The 20,641-nt window shown below is 51.7% G+C and overlaps 12 protein-coding genes across 12 annotated transcripts; 5 read left to right on the plus strand and 7 right to left on the minus strand.

Annotated features, from left to right (window-relative positions):
• Window positions 1-23: 23 nt before the first annotated feature.
• BKA58DRAFT_471174 (uncharacterized protein) lies at window positions 24-1,281 on the minus strand (the record flags this gene model as incomplete). Its single annotated transcript, XM_046175217.1, has 2 exons — window positions 24-798; window positions 855-1,281. 2 exons carry the CDS (start codon window positions 1,279-1,281, stop codon window positions 194-196), a joined length of 1,032 nt encoding a protein of 343 aa, XP_046023602.1. The 3' UTR covers window positions 24-193.
• A 1,611-nt stretch (window positions 1,282-2,892) lies between these two features.
• On the minus strand, window positions 2,893-3,937 carry BKA58DRAFT_388911 (uncharacterized protein). The gene has a single exon (XM_046170699.1). The coding sequence runs from the start codon at window positions 3,886-3,888 to the stop codon at window positions 2,989-2,991; it is 900 nt and encodes a 299-aa protein (XP_046023603.1). The 5' UTR covers window positions 3,889-3,937; the 3' UTR covers window positions 2,893-2,988.
• A 128-nt stretch (window positions 3,938-4,065) lies between these two features.
• On the minus strand, window positions 4,066-5,193 carry BKA58DRAFT_214751 (uncharacterized protein). Its single transcript, XM_046166125.1, has one exon. The coding sequence runs from the start codon at window positions 5,011-5,013 to the stop codon at window positions 4,243-4,245; it is 771 nt and encodes a 256-aa protein (XP_046023604.1). The 5' UTR covers window positions 5,014-5,193; the 3' UTR covers window positions 4,066-4,242.
• Window positions 5,194-5,684: 491 nt separating this feature from the next.
• On the plus strand, window positions 5,685-7,227 carry BKA58DRAFT_412975 (CaaX prenyl protease; the record flags this gene model as incomplete). The annotated part of the gene is made up of 4 exons (XM_046172393.1): window positions 5,685-5,705; window positions 5,756-5,938; window positions 5,995-6,940; window positions 6,992-7,227. 4 exons carry the CDS (start codon window positions 5,685-5,687, stop codon window positions 7,225-7,227), a joined length of 1,386 nt encoding a protein of 461 aa, XP_046023605.1.
• BKA58DRAFT_214758 (uncharacterized protein) lies at window positions 7,194-8,138 on the minus strand. The gene has a single exon (XM_046166126.1). The coding sequence runs from the start codon at window positions 8,033-8,035 to the stop codon at window positions 7,406-7,408; it is 630 nt and encodes a 209-aa protein (XP_046023606.1). The 5' UTR covers window positions 8,036-8,138; the 3' UTR covers window positions 7,194-7,405.
• A 43-nt stretch (window positions 8,139-8,181) lies between these two features.
• BKA58DRAFT_214767 (ribosomal protein L34-domain-containing protein) lies at window positions 8,182-9,026 on the plus strand. Its single transcript, XM_046166127.1, has 2 exons — window positions 8,182-8,373; window positions 8,426-9,026. Exons 1-2 carry the CDS (start codon window positions 8,285-8,287, stop codon window positions 8,745-8,747), a joined length of 411 nt encoding a protein of 136 aa, XP_046023607.1. The 5' UTR covers window positions 8,182-8,284; the 3' UTR covers window positions 8,748-9,026.
• Window positions 9,027-9,304: 278 nt separating this feature from the next.
• Window positions 9,305-9,895, minus strand: BKA58DRAFT_318306 (uncharacterized protein; the record flags this gene model as incomplete). The annotated part of the gene is made up of 1 exon (XM_046167666.1): window positions 9,305-9,895. One exon carries the CDS (start codon window positions 9,893-9,895, stop codon window positions 9,305-9,307), a length of 591 nt encoding a protein of 196 aa, XP_046023608.1.
• A 917-nt stretch (window positions 9,896-10,812) lies between these two features.
• On the plus strand, window positions 10,813-12,326 carry BKA58DRAFT_214781 (uncharacterized protein). Its single transcript, XM_046166128.1, has 3 exons — window positions 10,813-10,985; window positions 11,119-11,722; window positions 11,821-12,326. The coding sequence occupies exons 2-3, from the start codon at window positions 11,209-11,211 to the stop codon at window positions 12,270-12,272; spliced, it is 966 nt and encodes a 321-aa protein (XP_046023609.1). The 5' UTR covers window positions 10,813-10,985; window positions 11,119-11,208; the 3' UTR covers window positions 12,273-12,326.
• A 53-nt stretch (window positions 12,327-12,379) lies between these two features.
• On the minus strand, window positions 12,380-12,829 carry BKA58DRAFT_441951 (uncharacterized protein; the record flags this gene model as incomplete). The annotated part of the gene is made up of 2 exons (XM_046173867.1): window positions 12,380-12,736; window positions 12,785-12,829. 2 exons carry the CDS (start codon window positions 12,827-12,829, stop codon window positions 12,380-12,382), a joined length of 402 nt encoding a protein of 133 aa, XP_046023610.1.
• A 1,172-nt stretch (window positions 12,830-14,001) lies between these two features.
• On the plus strand, window positions 14,002-15,929 carry BKA58DRAFT_388926 (uncharacterized protein). The gene is made up of 2 exons (XM_046170700.1): window positions 14,002-14,347; window positions 14,406-15,929. The coding sequence occupies exons 1-2, from the start codon at window positions 14,014-14,016 to the stop codon at window positions 15,818-15,820; spliced, it is 1,749 nt and encodes a 582-aa protein (XP_046023611.1). The 5' UTR covers window positions 14,002-14,013; the 3' UTR covers window positions 15,821-15,929.
• Window positions 15,861-18,121, minus strand: BKA58DRAFT_422566 (glycoside hydrolase superfamily; the record flags this gene model as incomplete). Its single annotated transcript, XM_046172829.1, has 4 exons — window positions 17,573-18,121; window positions 17,373-17,512; window positions 16,780-17,319; window positions 15,861-16,721 (listed from the first exon to the last, which is right to left on the minus strand). The coding sequence occupies exons 1-4, from the start codon at window positions 17,760-17,762 to the stop codon at window positions 15,861-15,863; spliced, it is 1,731 nt and encodes a 576-aa protein (XP_046023612.1). The 5' UTR covers window positions 17,763-18,121.
• Window positions 18,122-18,353: 232 nt separating this feature from the next.
• Window positions 18,354-20,526, plus strand: BKA58DRAFT_388930 (maltose permease MAL61). The gene has a single exon (XM_046170701.1). It carries the CDS (start codon window positions 18,732-18,734, stop codon window positions 20,409-20,411), a length of 1,680 nt encoding a protein of 559 aa, XP_046023613.1. The 5' UTR covers window positions 18,354-18,731; the 3' UTR covers window positions 20,412-20,526.
• The last annotated feature ends 115 nt before the right edge of the window (window positions 20,527-20,641 follow it).

Here is a 20,641-nt window from a genome sequence, read left to right on the forward strand (position 1 = left end):
ACTTGGGACGCTTCACCACACAGACATCATAAAGAGGTTAGTGTTTGTTTGCTAACCGCGGTAGTCATGGACTTTTGTCGAGCTACTAGCGGAATTGCCACCATCTACATGCTGCAATGTGTTCCTTAAACTGGTGCAACCCAACCCATTCCCTCCCCGTTAACCCACAGAGCTAAGAAGTGCACTCCCTACTCTATTCCAAATACCGCTTCTCCAGCTCTTTGAGCTCACCCATCAGCCAATCTTCATGCCTCTGCTCATACCTCTCCGCCTTAAGCCTCTTCTTCGTCAGCTTCGTTTCCGCAGCATACTTCTGCATAGCCTTTGTGCCCACGCTCAAGATCTTCTTCGTATGTCGCTGATAGGCTTCTTCTTCTTCTTCTTTTTCTAGCACATCTGCCCATGTTAGGCCCTTACGCTCCATCGCCGCATCAACAGTGTCGTGCCACGCCTTCATTGCACTAGCCGCAACTTCGAATCGTAAGCCTTCGGTACCCTTGGTTTGTGACACTTCATCTGCGTACTTTGCAAGTGTGCCTAGTGGCTTGACGGTCCGAAGCTCGTCGACGAAGATGTCGGAGTGTGATTCCCATGGCATGTCGCCCTGGATCATACCGTACTGCACACCGGAGATATCGAGCGACGTCTGTTTTCCCGTGGGTCGGTGGGTGACGCGCATGCACCAGTGGATGTAGACAGTAGGGTTTTCCAAATCGAAAGGCTCTTCCGTAGCTGTGATGGTGTGTTCTTTGGGCGACTTGAGGCGGACTTTAACTTCATCGACGTCTACGTCGAGGCCTGGTTGTCTACTGATTAACGTTCTACGTCTGATCCAAAGGATTTTCGGGTCTTACCTGCGAACAGCTGATCAATGAGCTTCTTCAGAACGCCAATGTCGTGACACGGCGGAATCACCAGCACCTTATTCTTGGCTTCAGAATTGCCAACAAAGTACTGCTGAGGAAAGTCTGCAAACCAGCCGTTCTTCCGTCCGAGCTTCATTGGGTCGTCTGTGATGATGGTGAGGCCGTCATAGAACGTTGGGAGTGTGACTTTGGCGCAAAACCGGCTCCATGTAGCTTCGCGGTAGGCATAGAAGATCTTCTGGAGCATGCTGGAGGCGCGATGGATGCGGACTCCGGGTGAGGATACCGGGCTTACTCTCAAGACGGCCAGATAGTCTCTGAGCACACCGATCAAGCGGTGTCGATGTTTGGCATATCTTTCGTCAATCACCCTCTTGCCTCCGGGCAGCAACAATTGTCGTGGCAATTTAGACATTGTAATTAGTTTCCAGGCGATTGGTAGTTTTACCTGAGGTAGTGGTCACGGCACGGCTTTGCTTGTGTTGTTGTCTCTGACTTCACCATGGCGACGGAAATCTCTGACTACAAACAACGAGAGATATGAAGACACTTCATTATCAGATAACATAACAAACAGATCACGAGTCCACAACGAGCGCCTGGGAGTTTGATTCGACGACATCGTTTACATCAGAGTATAGGGGAAAGAGAGACAGGCCTGACGTAGGCAGTGTCTTAAGACCGAACAGCTAGCTATAAGCCACTGTGTGCATTTCGCCGAAACAGACACTAGGCTGCCGAACTAGGGCGCCAGACGTGCAAACCATTGCCATGCTCTACTCAGTCATCCAAATTGCAACGAATACTCGATGATGATAGAGATGTGTGAGAACCAGGGCGCTGGATGTGTCAGTCATCATACCGCGGTAAGGAAGTCTCCGAACTGTAGTGAATACTTGACGGTGATAGATTAGAGTCCTCAAAATCTGCATCTAGGATGAACCCACCATCCGGCAGTATTCTGAACTTCGTATCCTCAGGCGATTTCGGTACGTATTCTCTCGTAGATTGCCGCAGGTCCACGTCCGTCGCTCGATGAGATGCTTTGCGGGTCTCTTCAAACACATTGACCTGTGGAGGCTGGACCGGGCCCCGCGAAGCCTTCTCATCAAACTCTACACCCCGTTCCCTTTCAACACGTTGATGAGCGCCAAGACGATGATCGATTCTCAACTGTACAATGACACCTTCCTTATCCTCTTAGTACTTCTCATTTGAGCCGATGAAGAAGTCTATGCGTTCATCGTCGTATACGGTATTCTTACCGCACGCACAACACGGAACAAATTGAAGATGGCCCTTCTCCAAGACACCACGCTGCGCCCTCTCGCACGCGCGGCATAGTCGGCAGTATGGGACAAACCCAGCGGTCGCTGGAGGGGGCTCCTGAAACGCCTCCAGATATGATGAACGAACTGGTGTAAGGATCGCTGAGCTGGAACATTCCGGGCAGAAGATGTGATCGCACCTTGTGCATTCCAGGCGTGTGAAAGGAAACGCGCCATGACGATGTGTTACAAGGTTTTCGTTATCAGGGTTACCCCCACAACATAGCCATACGCCATCTTCCTTGTGTCTATGCCAGCCAGCTACAGGCTCATAAGGCTTATCAGGCGACTTCGGGACAATGTCATTGTAGATCCTGCCTGTCGAACTCCATTGTTTGCGCACTATCTTGAATGCGCCTTCTCCCATCGATTTTGATCGCTCGCGGTTCGTTATCTTTCTTCTGTCTATATCCAGTGCTTGGTAGCTCTAGAATCTCTTGTGAGGCTCTGATGGGAGCGGCGGATGAGGTTATATAGATTGAGTTGAGCCTTCAATAAACGTTTTTTGCTATGTGTTTCACAGTGTATAGTGATCTTGTTGGATGCGGTCATGCGTAGGGTCTCGGCCGACTCTGAGATCTGTGTTGCTGATGTACAAGGGTGCTGTGTATATACGAATATTAGATATGTTGGCCAACACGCTGTGTAGAGCTACAGATTCCGTCTTGTTTCTTGCAATCATGATACATAGAGAAGATGTGAGTGGAACGTATATTAGTAGACGCTGCTAGATAGCAGGATGACTGTGGACGAGAAAACGGGTGCACGAATCTAGCATCACGCGCTCCGTCCGCTCAATCTGGAAACCACGAGACATCGGCGCGATCATCCCATCCTGAATCTGGCTTCAATGCATAAACTGTAGATCCACCTGCTCGTCGCTTGGGGCGCTTATCACGCTTAGTCTCCTGCTTTGAAACGTCTCGGACGTGAGTTGGTCTTCCTTTATCGAGTGCTAGACGAAACTTCTTTGTCTCATCAGGGGAGGAAGGGACCCAATCGGCGAGAGGAATCCTGTTGCTCTTACACCGTTGGGATGCTTCCAGTCTTTGCGTGAGGCGGATATCTACCGTGACGGCTTCGGCATCGTTCCGATATGCGGTGTTATCGCCAATGTAGAAGTACATTGACTCTTTGCCTGAGATCTGCCCACAGACACATGGCATTGTTGGAAACTTAATGCGACCTTTGACGATTTTACCGCGATGTGTGAGGCCACATGCTCGACACAGTTGGCAGTATCTGCTCTCTCTCAACTTTCTCTGGTCTTGGAAACGTTCTTCAGCGACCTCCAACGCCAGTGAAGGTATCGGTGTCAGAATCTCCGAAGTACGATCATCGGGACACAGTATGCGTTCGCAATGACATTTGACATACTTGAAGGGATGTGGCCCTACGAAATGGTATAGCTTCATGTCGTGGCCACAGCTAGGGGCCCAGACACCATCTGCGGCACAGTCGTATTGGATGTGGACATCATAAGAGAGTAATGAGCGTGAGGCATTGTCGGGCTGCTTATATAGGCTTCGTTTGGACAGCCTGAAAGGGTTGACGGCTTTGACAGCCTTTGCGACTCTCTCTAACGAGAGTCTCCGCGTGGAAGTCGTTGTGATATGGGTTATATTCATTGTGTCTTGGGCTGTTGCGAAAGTGAGTAAAACTTCGGGTTGTTGGTAGGTTGCTTGACCGGCCATGTAAGAAACAATGCAACAAAGAAAAAGTTGTGCTGCTGCTGCACTCTATCGCCACTATGGTCGGCCGCGCATCACTGTAAGTATATAGAGGATGAATTTGACGATATATTCCAAGGTATCGGGAAATGTGATGGATCAGTACCCTCTATAAATGCACAATGAGATATGAAATATTGTTAGTAAGAGGACTTACTTGAGACAGTATCAGTAGATAGAGTTAACACTAGCCTGCATGTCTCTCAACGCATTGCTGTCTTATCCGTATGACAATGATTTGAATCGAAGCTCACGAAGGCAGGCGTTGACGTGATAGAATCCCCGCTTCCTCCAACGCTATTCAGGCGGTCGTGAACATCATCCTGGATTCCTGCAACTCAGTCCCGATGATGGCCCCTCTTCGTTTGCAATGATCCAGCGAAAAGTAAGCCTCGTCGCATCATCAGCTCTTGCGTCGATGAGTTTGACAAAGCTCGCATCCGGATCTCGTCTATACGGCTCGTTGTTACCGATATGGTAGCGTGGCCAGTCACCATATGAAGTGCTCCCGCAAGCCGCACACTTGACACCGTAAAAGTCCAGGGTCGTACTTTCCATCTCCGCGCGATGGCTCAGTCCGCAGGTAGTGCAGATGTGGAAATAACGGACTTCGCGATCAAGGCGTGGCCGTGGTGCTTGAATCATGCCGTACGGTAGAGGTGATAGGATCTCGGATGAGTGACACTGAGGACACAGTATCTCGTTGCAGCGACTGCATACCAGATGTTTGAAAGGAAATGCGCCTTTGTAGTGCGTAACGATGTTCTCATGACGACAGTGGCAGCATCTCCATATTCCGTCCCCAATCTCTGCATCGCTCCGCAAGGCCCGTAGAGCAGGGTACTTGTTCTCCTGTATTATATAATACTCGGTGGGCGCTTCCGCTGGGATCGCGGAGTCGAAATCTTCCTGTACGCCTCCTGACCTAGAGCTGTCCTTTGAGTGTCGTTCGGCTATCGGTGAGAGGAGATGATGCGCTGTGGTCGCGGTGCCTTTTCTCGAATCGGCCTTTTCGAAGACGCCAGTCAGTGTCGATGTAAAGGCCTTCGACAGTCGCTTGGCGCGGAAGATGCTGCTCTGACGCCTCATACCGAGCTATGTTCGGAACCGTGGTAGTCGCGCGTGGGGTTAGTGTAGCTGCGGCGACGAGATTGGATTTGGTTGCAGTGAAGACCTGGATGTTCATTTGCTTGTTTGGGTGCTCGCTCAGAGTGTAACGAAGTTACGTTCAGTCACGCCTTGCGCCTTCCTCTCACCGTGCAGCTGGGAAGGCAAGCGCGTTGGGGCTCACCTCGAACGTCTACTTCTGTACTCTCCCTGACAGCCATGCATGACTGAAGTCATAGATGTAGAATCCATTCCCATTTTTAGACCCGATGAGCGAGGGTAGCTCAAGAATGTTATTTTGATTCTGCTGTCGTAGACAGCAAGGGCAGAGCTAAGGTGGCATTATCTTGTAGAGTAACGTGTCGAGCAAACGCGCGCGTGTGAAGGCGTATCATCTTGGGATGCATCCGTGACTGTTCTCAAGTGATATAGCGTGTCGTCGTGGCACGACATCATAGACAGAAAGACTAGAAGGAGTATGCGTTTGTTCTGGGAGAGGGCACGCAGGGGAAGATGGGATGAAGGAGAAGAACAATACCTAGCCCTGTGACGTACTGTGGCTGAACCCTGTCCAGCGCTAGCGCTGACGCGGAACATTGAACATTGATCTGTCCTCGCGTGTCTGCCTACAACCAACACTCATCACCACCGCCATGATCCAGGCAATCCTTCAGGTTAGTGTGCATACAAACAAATTGAGGCTACCATGACTAACGTGATGCAGCGCCTGGCCCGCTGGCTCGATCGGCCGCTCTTCCCGTGGAAGCGCCTCGTTGTCGGCTTCTCGCTCGCAGAGTTCGCCCTTGAGAACTGGCTTCTCTACCGCCAATACCGTGTCCTCCAACGAACCACTGTCCCCAAGGCTCTCGACAAGGAAATTGAAAGGGATACCTTCGATAAATCCCAGGTACGCGCACAATTGCAGCAACCCTGCCATGCTTACCAGCGCTGACTTGATGACAGGAATATGGCCGCGCCAAAGCCAAGTTCAGCTTCTTCTCCGCTCTCTTCAACCAGGTCAAATCCCTCGCCGTCCTCTACTTCAACGTATACCCGCTCGTCTGGGCCGCCGCCGGCACCGTCGTCGCTCGCTATGCGCCCGTCCGCTTCTCTGGTGAAATTCCCCAGTCGCTCTTGTTCATGTACATGTTGGGATGGATCGATCTGATTACCGGCCTGGGCTTCTCCTACTACCACAGCTTCGTGCTAGAGGAGAAGTTTGGTTTCAACAAGATGACTGTCAAGCTCTGGCTCACGGACATGATCAAGGGTCAGGCTCTCGCTATTGCATTCGGTATTCCCATTGGAAGCGCCTTCTTGGCCATCATCAAGAAGACAGGCCAAGGTTTCTTCTACTACCTGTGGATGTTCATGCTGGTTATCCAGATCACTGGCATGACCATCTACCCGATCCTCATTGTGCCCATGTTCAACAAGCTGGAGCCGCTCAAGCCCGGCAAGCTCAAGGAGTCTGTCGAGGCGCTTGCGTCTAAGCTCAACTTCCCGCTCTCGGAACTACAGGTCATCGACGGCAGCAAGCGCAGCGCCCACAGCAACGCATACTTCACTGGACTACCCTGGATCGGCAAGAAGAAGATTGTCATCTACGACACACTGCTGGAGAAGAGCACGGAGAAGGAAGTTGAGGCTGTCCTGGCACACGAACTGGGACACTGGAAGATGAACCACACTTCGCGACTTCTTTTCATTAGCCAGGCGCATCTATTCTACATGTTCGCCCTGTTCTCCGTCTTCATCGACAACCGCTCGCTTTACGCCGACTTTGGTTTCCACAGGGAGCAGCCGACGATTGTTGGCTTCATGCTCTTCAACGAGATCCTGTCGCCCACGGACTCCATCATCAAGCTCCTCCTCAACATCTGGACTCGCAGTATGGAGTACGAAGCCGGTATGTATCCTGGTCCCAATCCATGTCTCAGCCAATGCTAACATCGCGCAGATGCCTTTGCCGTAAAGCTCGGATATGCGCGCGAACTCGGTGCCTCATTGATCAAGCTCCAGATCCAGAACCTGTCAAGCATGGATGCCGACTGGTTCTACTCCAGCTTCCACCACTCCCACCCCATCCTCACGGAGCGCCTCAAGGCTATGAACTGGACTGGCGACAAGAAGGTCTCGGAGGACAAGGCGGCGGACGAGGAGAAGCCTATCAAGGCAGCGGATCGGGAACTCTAGGCGTGGATCTCGAACGGATTTTGTACAATATCGGGTATAAAAGGTCATGGGAACTTGACCTCGTAGGGTCGCAAATGCGACGAAGAGTTCGTAGATTACAGCCCAAATGCAATGGCCGAGGTGTCCGTCAAAGTCGTTGCCACTGTATTCCTTGCCCAGATTGTGATATCTGACACCTTTATTCTTTTGACTTGCCCTTCGCAGCCTTTTCCTTTTTCCTCTGCTGGTCTCGTTCTTTCTTCGCCCTCTTCCTCGCTTCCTTGTCTATCGCGCCATCCGCGGGGCCCTGCTCCTCCACCTGCGCATTCGTCCTCTTCTTGTCTTTACCCTTGGTAGACTGTACCTGAGGCTCTTCACCACCCTCCTGCACAACATTCGTCCTATCGCCAATCTCTCCAATCTCAATATCTCCCTGCTCGGCCTGATACTCAGCCAGGTCCTGCCATTCTCCCTCGGCAACCGCAGCAGTCTTGCTGGACTTCTTGAGACCGCCCTTGCGACCACTAGTGACAGTGACATCCGTGGTTGCGTTTTGTTGGTCGTCTTCCTCGTCTAGCGCTCGTTCTGGTTCTTGGTACTCGCCGCGCATACCCGCTGCTACACGGCGCAAGTGGTGCATGATTGGGTTTCCCATGGCACCGCCTTGCGCATTGAATGCGACACCTTCTGGTGTGATAGTCGCATCGGGATGGAGATGTGGGTACGTTTCCGAGTTTGTGAGGTACTTTTCGAGGATGGCCGATGCAGCGTCGAGAGAGATGGGCGCGCTGGAGATGTGGCGTCGGGGAGGAGGTGCTTCGAGCATCATTTTGGCGGCGTTTGGGCGCGAAAGAAAGGGTTGGGTGGGTAGTTGGAATCGTGAAAATGGTGGAGTTGTTGGTTAGGATTTTGGGAGGACGGCCAACTTTTTGCGCACGGACGACAAGGAATGTGTTAGCTCTGCGGACTTCGCGACGGGCATGCCAGACTGCAAGCTTGCATCGACAAACCGGGACCACGCCGCAACGGAGACGATACAACGGACGAAGAAGAGGCAATTGCAGCTGGACCACACATCATGAACGCCTTCCGGTGCCTACGGGTCGTCGCGCGCCCTTCAACCAGCGCATCCACACTCCTCCGACCACGCATAGCACCACCACAGTCGTACATACCCTCCCTCCAAACCCCTCCACCATCCATCTAACCCATCCTCCAGACTATCCACACCCTCCTCCACCCGCCAAATATCGCTCCTCACTCCCCGGCGTCCTATCCTGCCCCGCACAAACGTCCTCCCGCCCGCGGGCAGCACCTCTCTGGTCCCCTCAAGTTCAGAGACACTGGACCTCGCGTCGAAAATCTCGTCACATCCTGGTCTGGGCAGCATGCAGATCCGGTGCGGTCCGCGTGATACATATAACCCGAGTCATCTGGTGCGCAAGAGGAGACATGGGTTTTTGAGCAGGATCAGGACGAAGAAGGGACGGAAAATGATTATGCGGAGGTTGAAGAAGGGGAGGTGGAATATCAGTCATTAGAGGAGTAAAAGTGTTTGTTCATTCAACGGGCAAACATGTGTTGGACTCGAAGATCTCTGGCTCGGAGATGGGAATAGACAAGGGCGCTTGTGTATATTGAATGTACAGTATGCGTAACGTGCCTTTAGAGACATGTACTATATAAGACAGGTAAATATGTATCTTCTGGAGTAGGACCTACTTACACAGAGTCTCTATTTGACGGGTATTCCTCCCAATCCAGCCTCCTTGGGTATAACCGCATCAACACGCCCAGGAACTACTGTCCTGCAGCCAAATCTTAACGTTCCTCTCTAATAGAGGCGAAACCCGCATTGCTTGGGCTCTCCCCATGATGTTGATGGCTTTGGGAAATGGGCCAGAGATCCATGCTAGTGGACACCGTGTTGGACGGTGTTGTCGGTTCCAGAGACGATGTCTGAAGAGCTGGATAAGACTTTCTTGGTGACCCCGAATGCTTCTCCCACACTGGCGCCGGTATGGTGTATGTGAGCCGACGTCCGATAGACATTCATATGGAGAGATTTGTGGCGTCAGAGATCAGAGTGGCCATCGCATCACTTTGGCGTCGAAGGCTTTGCCTCTCCAGCCTTTCCCCCCTCTTCTGCCCCCTGCGTGCCGTCCTCCAACGCTTCCACAAGCTTAAGCTCGTCATCGATCTTATCAATTTGCTTCAAAATGAACGCAATCGTAGCATCCCTCGCTTTATCCACCCTCATCAACGCATCCATAGTCATCTTCCCATAGTCCTGCGTCTTCTGCGGCGTCGGCGGCGCAGGCTCCTCATCCTGCAACTGCCCCTTCTTCTGACTCAACAATTTCCTCAGCGCAAAGATGTTGTAATCCCTTTCCTGTAAGTTCTTCACCAGCTCTTCCCGCTTAGCTTCTTCGTCAACTCTTTGTTTCTTGGAGGCCTGCTCTTTCTTAATGTCAGTATCGGCGACTTTCCATTTCCAAATAGCTTCTTTAGCGCTGTTTTCAATATGCGTAAAACGTATGGGACCGATGTTCTGCCCGCCGTACCAACGCGCAACTACCACAACGCCCTCGGTCTGCGTGTCTCGTAGTACATTGCTGAGTCGTCCTCCGGCCCACTTTTCGCCGTCATCATCGTGACCAAGATCATACAGAGTGCGGGATTCTGGCATCAAAGACTTTTGCCGTGATGGTTTCCGCCATGCTGCGATTTTGTGGGTGGCGGTACGAAATTCGGGGAGTGTTTGTAAGGCTTTGGCGGATAGATTGGGAGAGAATGCGGCTTTGAAGGTTGATGTCTGCTCTTGTATTGCTGACGAGCGATATATTTCTGTTGTAGGTTTTGGAGATGGAGAGCGCTCCCTTTTCATAGCCATCTCTCTTCATGCGCTTGTTGCACTGGATGTTGTGTTGTCCAAGTTGGAGAAGGGACGAGAGGTTGGTAACGTGCAGGGAAGGCGCATGCGGAAGCGCGACTTTAGCGCAGATGCCAAAGGACGTCGCGAAGCTTGTCAGCGCTGCTTCCACGAAACATCATCTTCGAACATGAAGATTCCATCAATTTTGCGTCCACTAGCAGTTATCCCAGATTAAGTCATTCTGATCACCACGCCTGAATCTCGTGATTTGTTTACAACATTCTCTTCCAAGACCACGAAGAATTCCTGCGTCGTTTGTGCATGTACTCTTCTTGAAAGATACGATGCGCATGCCTCCTGTCCAGACAAGACATCCCATCAAGCAAGTACGTGGAATTCGTTTCTGAGACGTATCGTCATTACACAGGCGGTCAAGCAAGATATTCTGATACGGTCAAGGCTGTCATTTCTCTCACTACGTTCCTTGAACCAATTGTTGCTCAGGCATATAACTCATCACCACCATTCTCTTCGTATATATAGCTTTGCTCTCTGTTATACTTACATTATCACTTTCCAAAAAAAAACTCGGCTGTCTACCTTCCTTGCCGCCAGCACCGAAGGTACCCGGTGGTGTCTCAAATCTTTCACTTCTCAGTTCTACAAACACGTCACACCAGGCGCACGAGACCGCATCTCGGGATATATATCCCACTTACCTGTCATTGGTCGACCTCGCTACGACTCAAGATCCGTAGCAGGCGACGGGCGGTTACTGCTAGCGCATACAAGAATATATAAGTAGCGATATCTGATCTCCAACACTGATCCTCTACCACCTACTCTTCGCTACAACTTTACTAGTATTTGGAGCGATCAAATCAATTCTGCGCGGCGACTCAAGGTAAGCTCGTGCGATTTGTTCGGCGCAGACACCTCGTCCTTCAGTGCGACGCGACTTTGATCTACTGAAGCGATCCTCTTGCTCCAGCCTTTCAAATTGCACTTGACGCGAAACTTCTTGCTAATCTCTACAGCTCAGATAATTGCCTTACAGTTCCGACAACAGTTTGTCTACTAAGCTTAAGCTCTTCACGTCCATTGTCCATACGGACCCAGCTATCACTATGGGCCGATTCGAAACCCTCAATGAAGACACCAAGGACCTTGTCAATTGTCTTCTTCCCGCCCTGGCAGCCTCCTTCGGTCTTTCCGACAGTTTGGACATCATCCCCGAGGACATTCGTATGCGTGCTTGGGATTGCGAGCGCCGCGACCACATCAAGGACGAGACCGAGAATGACCCTCGCAATTGGGGTGTACAGTTCCTCAAAGACTTGAAGGCTATTTCTCGTCTCACAAACGGAAATTTAGCCCAGTTCCAAGCTGATCTGCGCGCCAAGGTCGCTCTGCATGAGCCCAAGCATCCCTGGGCTCGTCTGGCCGATATTAGGGACATCAAGGATGAGTACGAGCATCCGGAGCGCAAGAACCAGATCGTCATCCAAGAGTCCTCTGAAGAGTCTTCTGATGACTCCTACTTCGAGGAGCTTGTCGAGCCAGATCAACCCAAAGGCGCTAAGAGGCGTCGTGGTGACCACGAGATCTACGAAGCACGTGTTCTGGAGAAGCGCCGCAAACGTAAGTCAACCCCTCTGTCATGTCAGAGGTCATTCAACAGATACATCAGCGACAACCTTAAACTTCCAACGTCGATTCATGTTATTGACATTGATTAGATGCGCCTAACCGTCTCCGCCGTGCCGAGGCGGGTGGCTTCCAGCGTCACGACAAGCGGGCCAAAAAGTGCGAGCGCCCATTCCGCCCCAGCACCACTCCCAGTGGTCGAGGCATCGCCATTCGTCGCTCTAGAACCATTGTCAGCGACGACGAGGAAGACTACACTAGCTCTCCTGGTACCCAATCTCTCCTTGCCCACCCGACTTCCGCCTTCTCTGTCTCTGCTGGTCCCCAAGAGGCGCGCATGTACCCTGTCGAGACCGTAGATCCCATGGATACATCTGGGCAGCCTATTGCTGTCCAGAAACTGCAGGCTGAGTTGGAAGTTGCGGAGGCGGAGCTCAAGGCTGCTCGTGTGAAGTGGCAGTACCTTCAGGCCAAGGAGCAGATGGAGCAGGAGACTATGTATGGTGGAAACGGTACTCCGGAGATGCCTCACAGGTTCGATTAAGTAGTTCTGGTTGATGTGATTGGAGGATTTTATGCATATTTGTGGTGGCTTCGGCGGCCTTTCTATAGTACAATACATGCGTGAATGATGGAAACCAAATCCAGAATTCAAGACTTTTCCTTCTTCTTCTCCCTAGCAAGGCGTTCTTCTTTGATGGCCAATCGCATTCTGAGTGCCCTGTCCTTACTATTGCCCGTGCCGGGCGGCGCGCGTGGGAGCGGGCCATAGTCGATGTCGCCGGCAGAATTTCGCGCCGCAACATGTTCTTGAAGCGTCTGTATAACCTGCTTCTTTTCCTGCTGAAGCGCGAATCGCGCGTTTCGCGGATTCGGCTCCGGTTCGTAAGTGTCGAGGTGAAAGAAATCTTCAGCGCGCATTCGCTTCCGCTCCCAAAGCTTCTTCTCCGCCTTCTTTCCAGAGGCTATCTCCTCCCTCCACTGATTAGCCTCATGCCAATCATTATACTACATCATGTTAGATGTTATCGCTTTCACTCATAATCTTAGACATACTGCCGCCATCCACTCATCTGCTCCTTTCGCCTTGTTCATTGCCATATCGGCTAGCAGGATACTACGTAGAGCCTGCTAGAGGGGCGTTGTGGTACACTGAGACATTATGAGGACTACGTAGGTTTTTTTAGTGTGTTGTGGTAAGGAGATTGCTGTGTTGTAGGTTCCAGAGGTGTCTGTTCTGTAATGGTTGTAGGGTGGGTGTCGCGTTGTAGGCCGCAAAGAAGGTCAAAGCAACGACGATATGAGTCCGCAAAAGCTGTTTGCCGCATACAGCGGTGACGGTGAGAGCGCGAGATCTTCATCTCTGGGCTCGCAGTGACGCGCCTTTCCTGTGTAACCATGCAGTGAAAGGGAAGGTGAGAGCGGATCGAGCTCTCGAGCTCGTGTTTGTTTGTTCATTCCTCCACCATCTCTATCATCTACCCCAATTCTGTATCCACTTCCAGATGGGTATATATATTCGTTGATTCTGCAATAATTCATCAAACCATTCTACCTCAAAACCGGGATGGCTGCTGGAACCAAAAGAGGACACTGTCCAAGAAAAAAAGATATACAACATAGCCAGTCGTGATGAACCCACCACAAGAAGCAATAAAAGGGTTTCAAGATGTTTCCAAAGTATAACGGAGGTGGTCATCTCTTTTTGCTCGGCGGTCGAAACTGTGTTGTGACAACTCTGCGCTCTCTTTTTTGCCCGTGGCAAGTAGTGGGAACACGAATATCTTTTGCTGCATACATAAAGTCATTCCTCGTAGCTGTGAACGTCAAGAAAGTAATGCAGCGGGCAAAGAGGTCTTACCAGCAGCTTCTCAAATCCCAGTCGTGCATAGAGTACCTCCATCGCGTCCTATGCTTACCACTCTTAGCAAACCTACACATTAGTTGGAGAATATACAGGCAGCGCAATCCGCTGTTTTAGCAATGCTGTTGGACATATGTGGAGCATTGTATGTAGGTCGGTCTTCACATGCCAGGATATTAAGCTGACATGCAGTCGACCCCACAATTGTTCCGTCCGACTCAGGTACGCATTTCTAGACTATGCAATGTCATCCCTAGACCTTTCGGCGCGCCTTCTACGCCACTGGCACCTGCCTGTTTCGCTGTTCGATCAAACCCAGTCTGCAGGTGAACCAATTAGGGACTACGCTCCGCTAGCGCGTCTCCGCAGTCTTTCCCCAGATCGCCTGATCATCCCGACACCGAGGCTCTACAAAAACATTATGCACACAGCAGAATCCATTATGAACATGGAACAGCCATCCCAGAAACGAGTATCGAAAGCATGCGACGCGTGCAAGAGGAGGAAAGTGCGTTGTAACGGCCAAGCACGGTGTCAACAGTGCGCGCATCTCGGCTTGCGGTGCATCTACTCACCGTCCGGCAAGCAAAGGTCTCAGGGCAAGCGAGGCCATATCATCTCCGAGTTCAGAAGCCAAACATCCAACTTGCCAGCAATATCGCCGCCCATACTGCCTGCTCATTCAGCAGCAGGTAGCTTTCAGCCGCCGTACAGTCCTATTTCGCCGATACTTGACCGTAATGGAGGCACATCGAGTATGTCACCCTGTTAATCTCTACTCCAATTCGGGGTACCACTGCTGACTCCAGGCAGTATCTCCTTCGTCGTCTTTCCCATCACAGTACCCCAAGGCTTTCTTTCTTGACCTCATTCCGGATTATGTTGCTGGGGTGTATCCTGTTCATCCGGTCATTGCCGAACATGAGCTCCGACAGTACATCGAGGTCATGGACAGCGACCCAGATGTCCGCTCATTCGTCTACGCGTTCGGAGGCTGTACGCTGAACTTGACCCGGTATGGTGACCGCCGAACAGAAGAAATTGTCCAAACCATCGAAAGCCTCATGGACTACTCGATCGATACCATGAGGCGAACCCACAAACATTGCCAATTCTCAGTCATGCGAGCTGTGCAGTCGATGTTCATACACAACTGCCTTATGAGTCTACAAGGTAGCGATAGCGCATTCTACTATATGCGAGACGCCATTACGATCATCCAGCTCCTGCAGATCGACAAGCCGGAGAACGTGGCGCAGCTGTCCCCGCCTGAACGATCCCGAAGACAGCGGCTCTACTGGCAAGCGTATATACACGAGCGATTCATAGCTATTTTGGATTACCGGCGTGCCATTCTCCCTCCACTCTACACATTGCCGGAAGACGACCCTACGCTTCCGATACAGGTCCACGAGGGCTTCAATCAAATCATCAAGCTTTTCCGCATGCTTGATACAGAGTTCCTTGATAGCTGGCTTGATGCGCAAGGAGGCAACGTCACCAGCACGTGGGTCGAGGCCAAGTCGCGCGAGCTTGAAGGCGATCCTGAAGCTGATGCACGGGAGTTGGCCATGTTGTCCATGATGCAACGAGCCGATCTGTGCATCACGCGTGAATGGCTGCGCACTTTGGTCTGGCGTTTAGCCATGAGCCAAACCCTCCTGTCTTCTCGATCTTCAAAAGATTGCCTGTCGCTCTTATTCCCGGTGAGGCTATCACAGACATTACGGCAACAGCTATCCAGTATGTCGCGCCAGGATATCGAAGTACATGGAAGCAGCATCACCCAGAAGCTTTTCGAAATCACGGATACCATTGCCGATGTACTCATTCATGTTCCCGCCGCAACCATCGATGAAACGGCACTAAGGATTGACGATTTCCTCTTCATCCTAGACTTTGTCCTGCTGATTCCACACCTTGATCAGACGCGTCGAAGCATACTGCTCGAGAAGCTAGAGCGCCTTCAAACGATGTTCCCTGAGGCACTCAGCAACGCCAGTTCGCCGAACCTACCACACGACGTAAATAGCCCTGGTGGTGTGAACGACCCTTGGTATCAAGTCACGCAATCAAAGACAGCTGCAGGGCTAGAGGATATGGCGGACGGACTGGTGCAGATCCAAGCCCAAGAGATCCCAAGGTCAGAGGCGAGAAGTGGGCAGTTGGCGACATGGAACAATATCTCGCAGCGCTTGTCAATGCAGGTCGCTCATGTAAATCAGTAAAATCTAGCTTCAAGCAATGATTTTGTTCGCGCGATACTGTCTACGTAAGGAGATAGATCCTGCCTTCAAAAGCAGCCAACTTCTTCTCCTCACAGTTATCGACGCTGCTCACAAGCAATTCCATCTTTTCGCTCTTCACACTCTCTGGGAAGGCCAAATCCTTCTTCTGGTCCGTGAAGTTGCAAATGCACACCGCCCTCTTCTCATTCCATGTCTTGCAGAAGACAAAGAAGTCCGGGCTCTCCACATCTATATCGTCGTACTGGCCATGCACAAGGAGATCGTTGTGTTGCTTGCGTACTTGCAGTATGCGCTTCCAGAAAGCGAGCACGGAATTTTTATCGCCTTTTTGTTGCGCAACGTTGCAGACCTTTGCATCTTCAAGAGGTCGCATCCACGGTTCCGCGGTAGAGTCAGGTGGCGAGAAGCCATTGTGCGTTGCGGTCGACCAGCTCATCGGCACACGAGCATGGTCTCTAGCGAGATGCTGAAGCGATTTATGCGCATCTTCAAGAGCCTTGGGGTCGTCTTTTGTCCGCGCAGCTACCATCTTGTAGTAGTTTGTCGAGTCCACGTCCTTGTACTCGCTCATATCCCAGGTCAGAGGGAAGTTCGTCATGCCAATTTCTTGGCCTTGGTAGATGAACAAAGTGCCGCTCAATGCTGCCATCATCAACGCGAGCATCTTGCCGCCTGCGACGCGGTGCTCGGGCGCATCGGATGTGAAGCGTGTGATTGATCGACTTTGGTCGTGGTTCTCGAGGAAGACTGTGGTCCAGCCATCTGAGGGGGCGCGAATGAGGTCTTGCGTGCGGGCCATGGCACGTTTGAACTGCGGGAGAGTCCAGTTCTTGGGGGTGGTTTGGAACTTGTAGGGACCTTGGCCGACGTCAACGACATCCTACGATATTTAGTTAGTCCTGCTGGTTCCTCGGTTTGTGGTCTTCAGGTTTGCTCACGAATTGGAAGACCATGTTCAGCTGCTTTTCTTTCGCACTGACATACTCCAGTACTCTCTTCATGTCTGGCGTGTGGGGACACTCGCCGACGGTCATGGCATCATACTTCTCCAAGATTTGGTTCATCTCGTTCAAGAATTCGGCCATCCTTGGGCCGTTGCAGTACTGGTATCCAGCAAACTGCCATTCCGAACCAGGATCAGTGATGGGTGCGTCAAGCATCTCACCTTTGCTGTACATGTTGACTGTATCGACTCGGAATCCGTCGACTCCGCGCTGTAGCCAAAACTCCATGGCGGATTTGTAGATGGCTTGTCGTGTTTCTGGGTTTTCCCAGTTGAGGTCAGGTTGCTCGGGGCAAAAGAGATGTAGATAGTATTCTTGGGTATGCTCATCCCACTCCCAGACACTACCTGTAAAGTTGCCGACCCAGTTGTTGGGGGCTTTACGCTCGCCGTTGACATAGCGAGCTGGTCTCCAGATGTACCAGTCTCGCTTGGGGTTGTCTTTTGATGATCGCGACTCTAGGAACCATTTGTGCTTTGCAGAATCAGTCTCATGGGACGCAGCCGAGCTCTATCGCCAAGACGTACCTGATCGGATGTATGATTGACCACCAGATCCAGTATAATCTTCATGCCTCGCGAATGTGTCTCGGCGATCAGCCTCTCCATGTCTTGGACAGTACCATACGGCCTGTACACATCCTCATAGTCACGAATGTCGTATCCCACTATTAGATTGAGAAGTCAATATATGCTTCGCATGGAGTTCGTGTAGAGGCAATGCTTACTGTCAACTTGGGGTGAATCGTACATAGGACAAATCCAAATGACGTCAACACCGATGGAGCGGATGTAGTCGAGCTCTGAAATGATGCCATTGAGGTCGCCAATGCCGTCGCCATTGGAGTCTTTGAAAGAAGCGGGGTAGATTTGGTATACGACACCATCTTTCCACCAAGGTCTTTGAGGAACGGTCATTGTGTTGCTGCTGGATCTCCGTTCTCTTTGGGGCAATTTTGATTACCTAGGTGTGGTAGGTAGAGATGGTACGCAGCGTCAATGAGGTCAAGCGTTTCTTTGGTTGCTTGCAATGGTACCAGTGGCTTTCTTATAAGCGTCTTGCAATGGGATCTTATCAGATGGGGGAGTAGTCATTGAGATCTGGTCACTGTGTTTGTACCGCACGTGGAGGTTCCCCCCAACGGAAAGTTTCTCGGGACAATGACGATTGGCTCAAAGCCGGATCGTGTCTACACATGGCGATCCCCACACAACCCAGCAACAGCCTTCCCCACAGATGTCTTCCATTGCATGGTGTTTCAACGTTCTCTCCCGCGTGTCCGATATTGCGGGATTTAAGCGAGGATGCATGCGGGGAGATGGTGGGCGCGACAGGCTATCGATTCATGCTGTCGGTCCGAGATGAAAGGCAAACGGCGTTAGCGGGAACGCTCAGTCGCAACTTCCGTACCACACGTGATGGTCGCTTCGGCTTTCGGGGCTAGTGCACGCAACCTTGAAATCTCGGACCGGCATCTTGTCGAATCACGACCTGCACTCCTGCTCCGAATTTTCGATGGCACACCCGTGTCGGCGGGCCTCACCAGCTACAGCCTAGCCTTTCAAGCCATAGTGCTGCGCGATGAAGATGGCCTCACAGCTGCAAGAGTGGCGTCCTCCCCGCATCCCTTGACTGCCTCCACCATCCCCGGTTTCTGACTTGGCACGAGCTCAGTCTATGCATGGGTATCGCGTATCTGGAGTCGTGAAGTTGTATAAGTAGAACGACGAGATCCACCAGGAGAGATCATCATCCAGCTTCGAGTCCCACCAGCTCCACGTTTAGGGGAGGTTTGGGTCTGACCCACAGCATCCTACTTCATCCTTTGGATATACCCACATTTGTCAATCCACCTCGACCTCGTCTCATCCTCGGACACGACCATCATGTCTCGCCGCAACAGCAGTGTCGTCGCTATCGACGCCGAACAGGCACGCCGCCTTTCACTCGCAGTCACGGACATCAAACAAGTCGCCCACGATGCCGGCAACGCGACTCGATCAGAACAGCAGATGACCTTGCGCCAGGGTATCAAGTTATACCCAAAAGCCATCGCCTGGTCCGTCCTGCTCTCCGCAGCCATCATCATGGAAGGTTTCGACAAGGTCTTGATCGCCAACTTGATGGCGGTTCCTGCCTTTAAGCAAAAGTTTGGCGAACAACTTGCAGATGGCACCTTCGAGCTCACCGCTGCGTGGCAAGCGGGCCTCACAAATGGTGCATATGTTGGAGAGTTCACAGGTCTGCTTCTGAACGGTCTTATTGCGGATCGTTTCGGCTACAAGAAGACAATGATCGGCGCGCTCTTCGCTGTGAATTTCTTCATCTTCATCGTCTTCTTCGCGCAGAACATCACCATGCTTCTATGCGGTCTCATCCTGTGCGGTATCCCATGGGGTGTCTTCCAGACCCTGACTTGCACCTATGCCGCCGAAGTCGTACCGGTGCCGCTTCGTCCAATTCTTACAACATACGTCAACCTCTGCTGGGTCATCGGTCAATTCCTCGCTTCTGGCGTTCTGAAGGGTGTAGCCGAGCGCCCCGACCAATGGGCATACCGCATCCCATACGCCCTGCAGTGGATCTGGCCTCTCCCGTTGATGATTGGCATCTCGTTCGCACCTGAATCTCCCTGGTGGCTTGTACGGAAAGACCGATTCGACGAAGCAAAGAAGATGTTGATGCGCCTCACATCACCCGAGAAGCTGCCCGACTTCAACGCCGATGAGACCATTGCTATGATGCGCCACACCAACGCCATGGAGATGGCGGTCTCTGAAGGTACTTCGTACCTGGACTGTTTCAAGGGTACTGATCTCCGCCGAACTGAAATCGCCGCCATGGCATGGTTTACGCAGGCCTTCTGCGGTGCAGGTCTTATCGGTTATTCAACATACTTTTTCCAGCAAGCAGGCCTTAGCGACGCGGATGCGTTCTCTATGAGTCTAGGACAATACGCAATCGGTGGCGTGGGTGTGTTCATGGCCTGGATTCTTATCCAACGTGTAGGGCGCCGCACATTGTATGTGTATGGTGATCTTGCCATGGTTGTGTTGTTGTGTATCATCGGAGGTCTCGGTTTCATTCCAGCCGGCAATGTTGGCGCGCAATGGGGTATCGGCGCCATGCTTCTGCTTTTTGCAGCCGCATACAACTGCACGGTCGGACCGGTCTGTTACTCCATTGTCGCAGAGATTCCATCCACTCGTCTTCGCCAAAAGACTGTCGTCTTGGCCAGGAACTTCTACAACATTGGTTCTATCATCGGCAACGTCATCACTCCACGTATGCTCAACCCCGGTGCTTGGAATTGGGGCGCAAAGAGTGGTCTTTTCTACGCCGGAACGTGCTTCTGTTGCTTTATCTGGGCGTTCTTCCGTCTTCCCGAGCCAAAGGGCAGGACTTACGGAGAGCTCGATATCCTCTTCGAGAAGCGTGTTCCGGCTAGGAAGTTTAGCAGCACGGTCGTCAACAGCTTCCATTCTAGTGATACTGAGAGCGAGTATACCGAGAAGAAGGGTGTCTCAGCACATCTTGAGCAGGTAAACTCTAGGGATGCCATTTGAGTTGTGAGATCCGCCACGAGGGCTTTATGATTTGTAAATATTATGTGTGACGAATTATCGACTTGTCGTAAATAGAGGATGTATCTTCCATTGTAATAGAATGTGTTTCTCCAGATGCTAGTGTGCTGTGATCTAACGCGGCTTCCGGCTTTGGTGCGGCAGCAAGCGACATGCGATTGTTGAGTCTACTGTGAAATTAAGGCAAGGGGGGCTCGTCACAACTGCCCATT

Source organism: Alternaria rosae (genome assembly GCF_020736505.1).
Source record: "Alternaria rosae strain MPI-PUGE-AT-0040 chromosome Unknown BKA58scaffold_7, whole genome shotgun sequence".
In the NCBI taxonomy this organism is placed as follows: Eukaryota; Fungi; Ascomycota; class Dothideomycetes; order Pleosporales; family Pleosporaceae; genus Alternaria; species Alternaria rosae.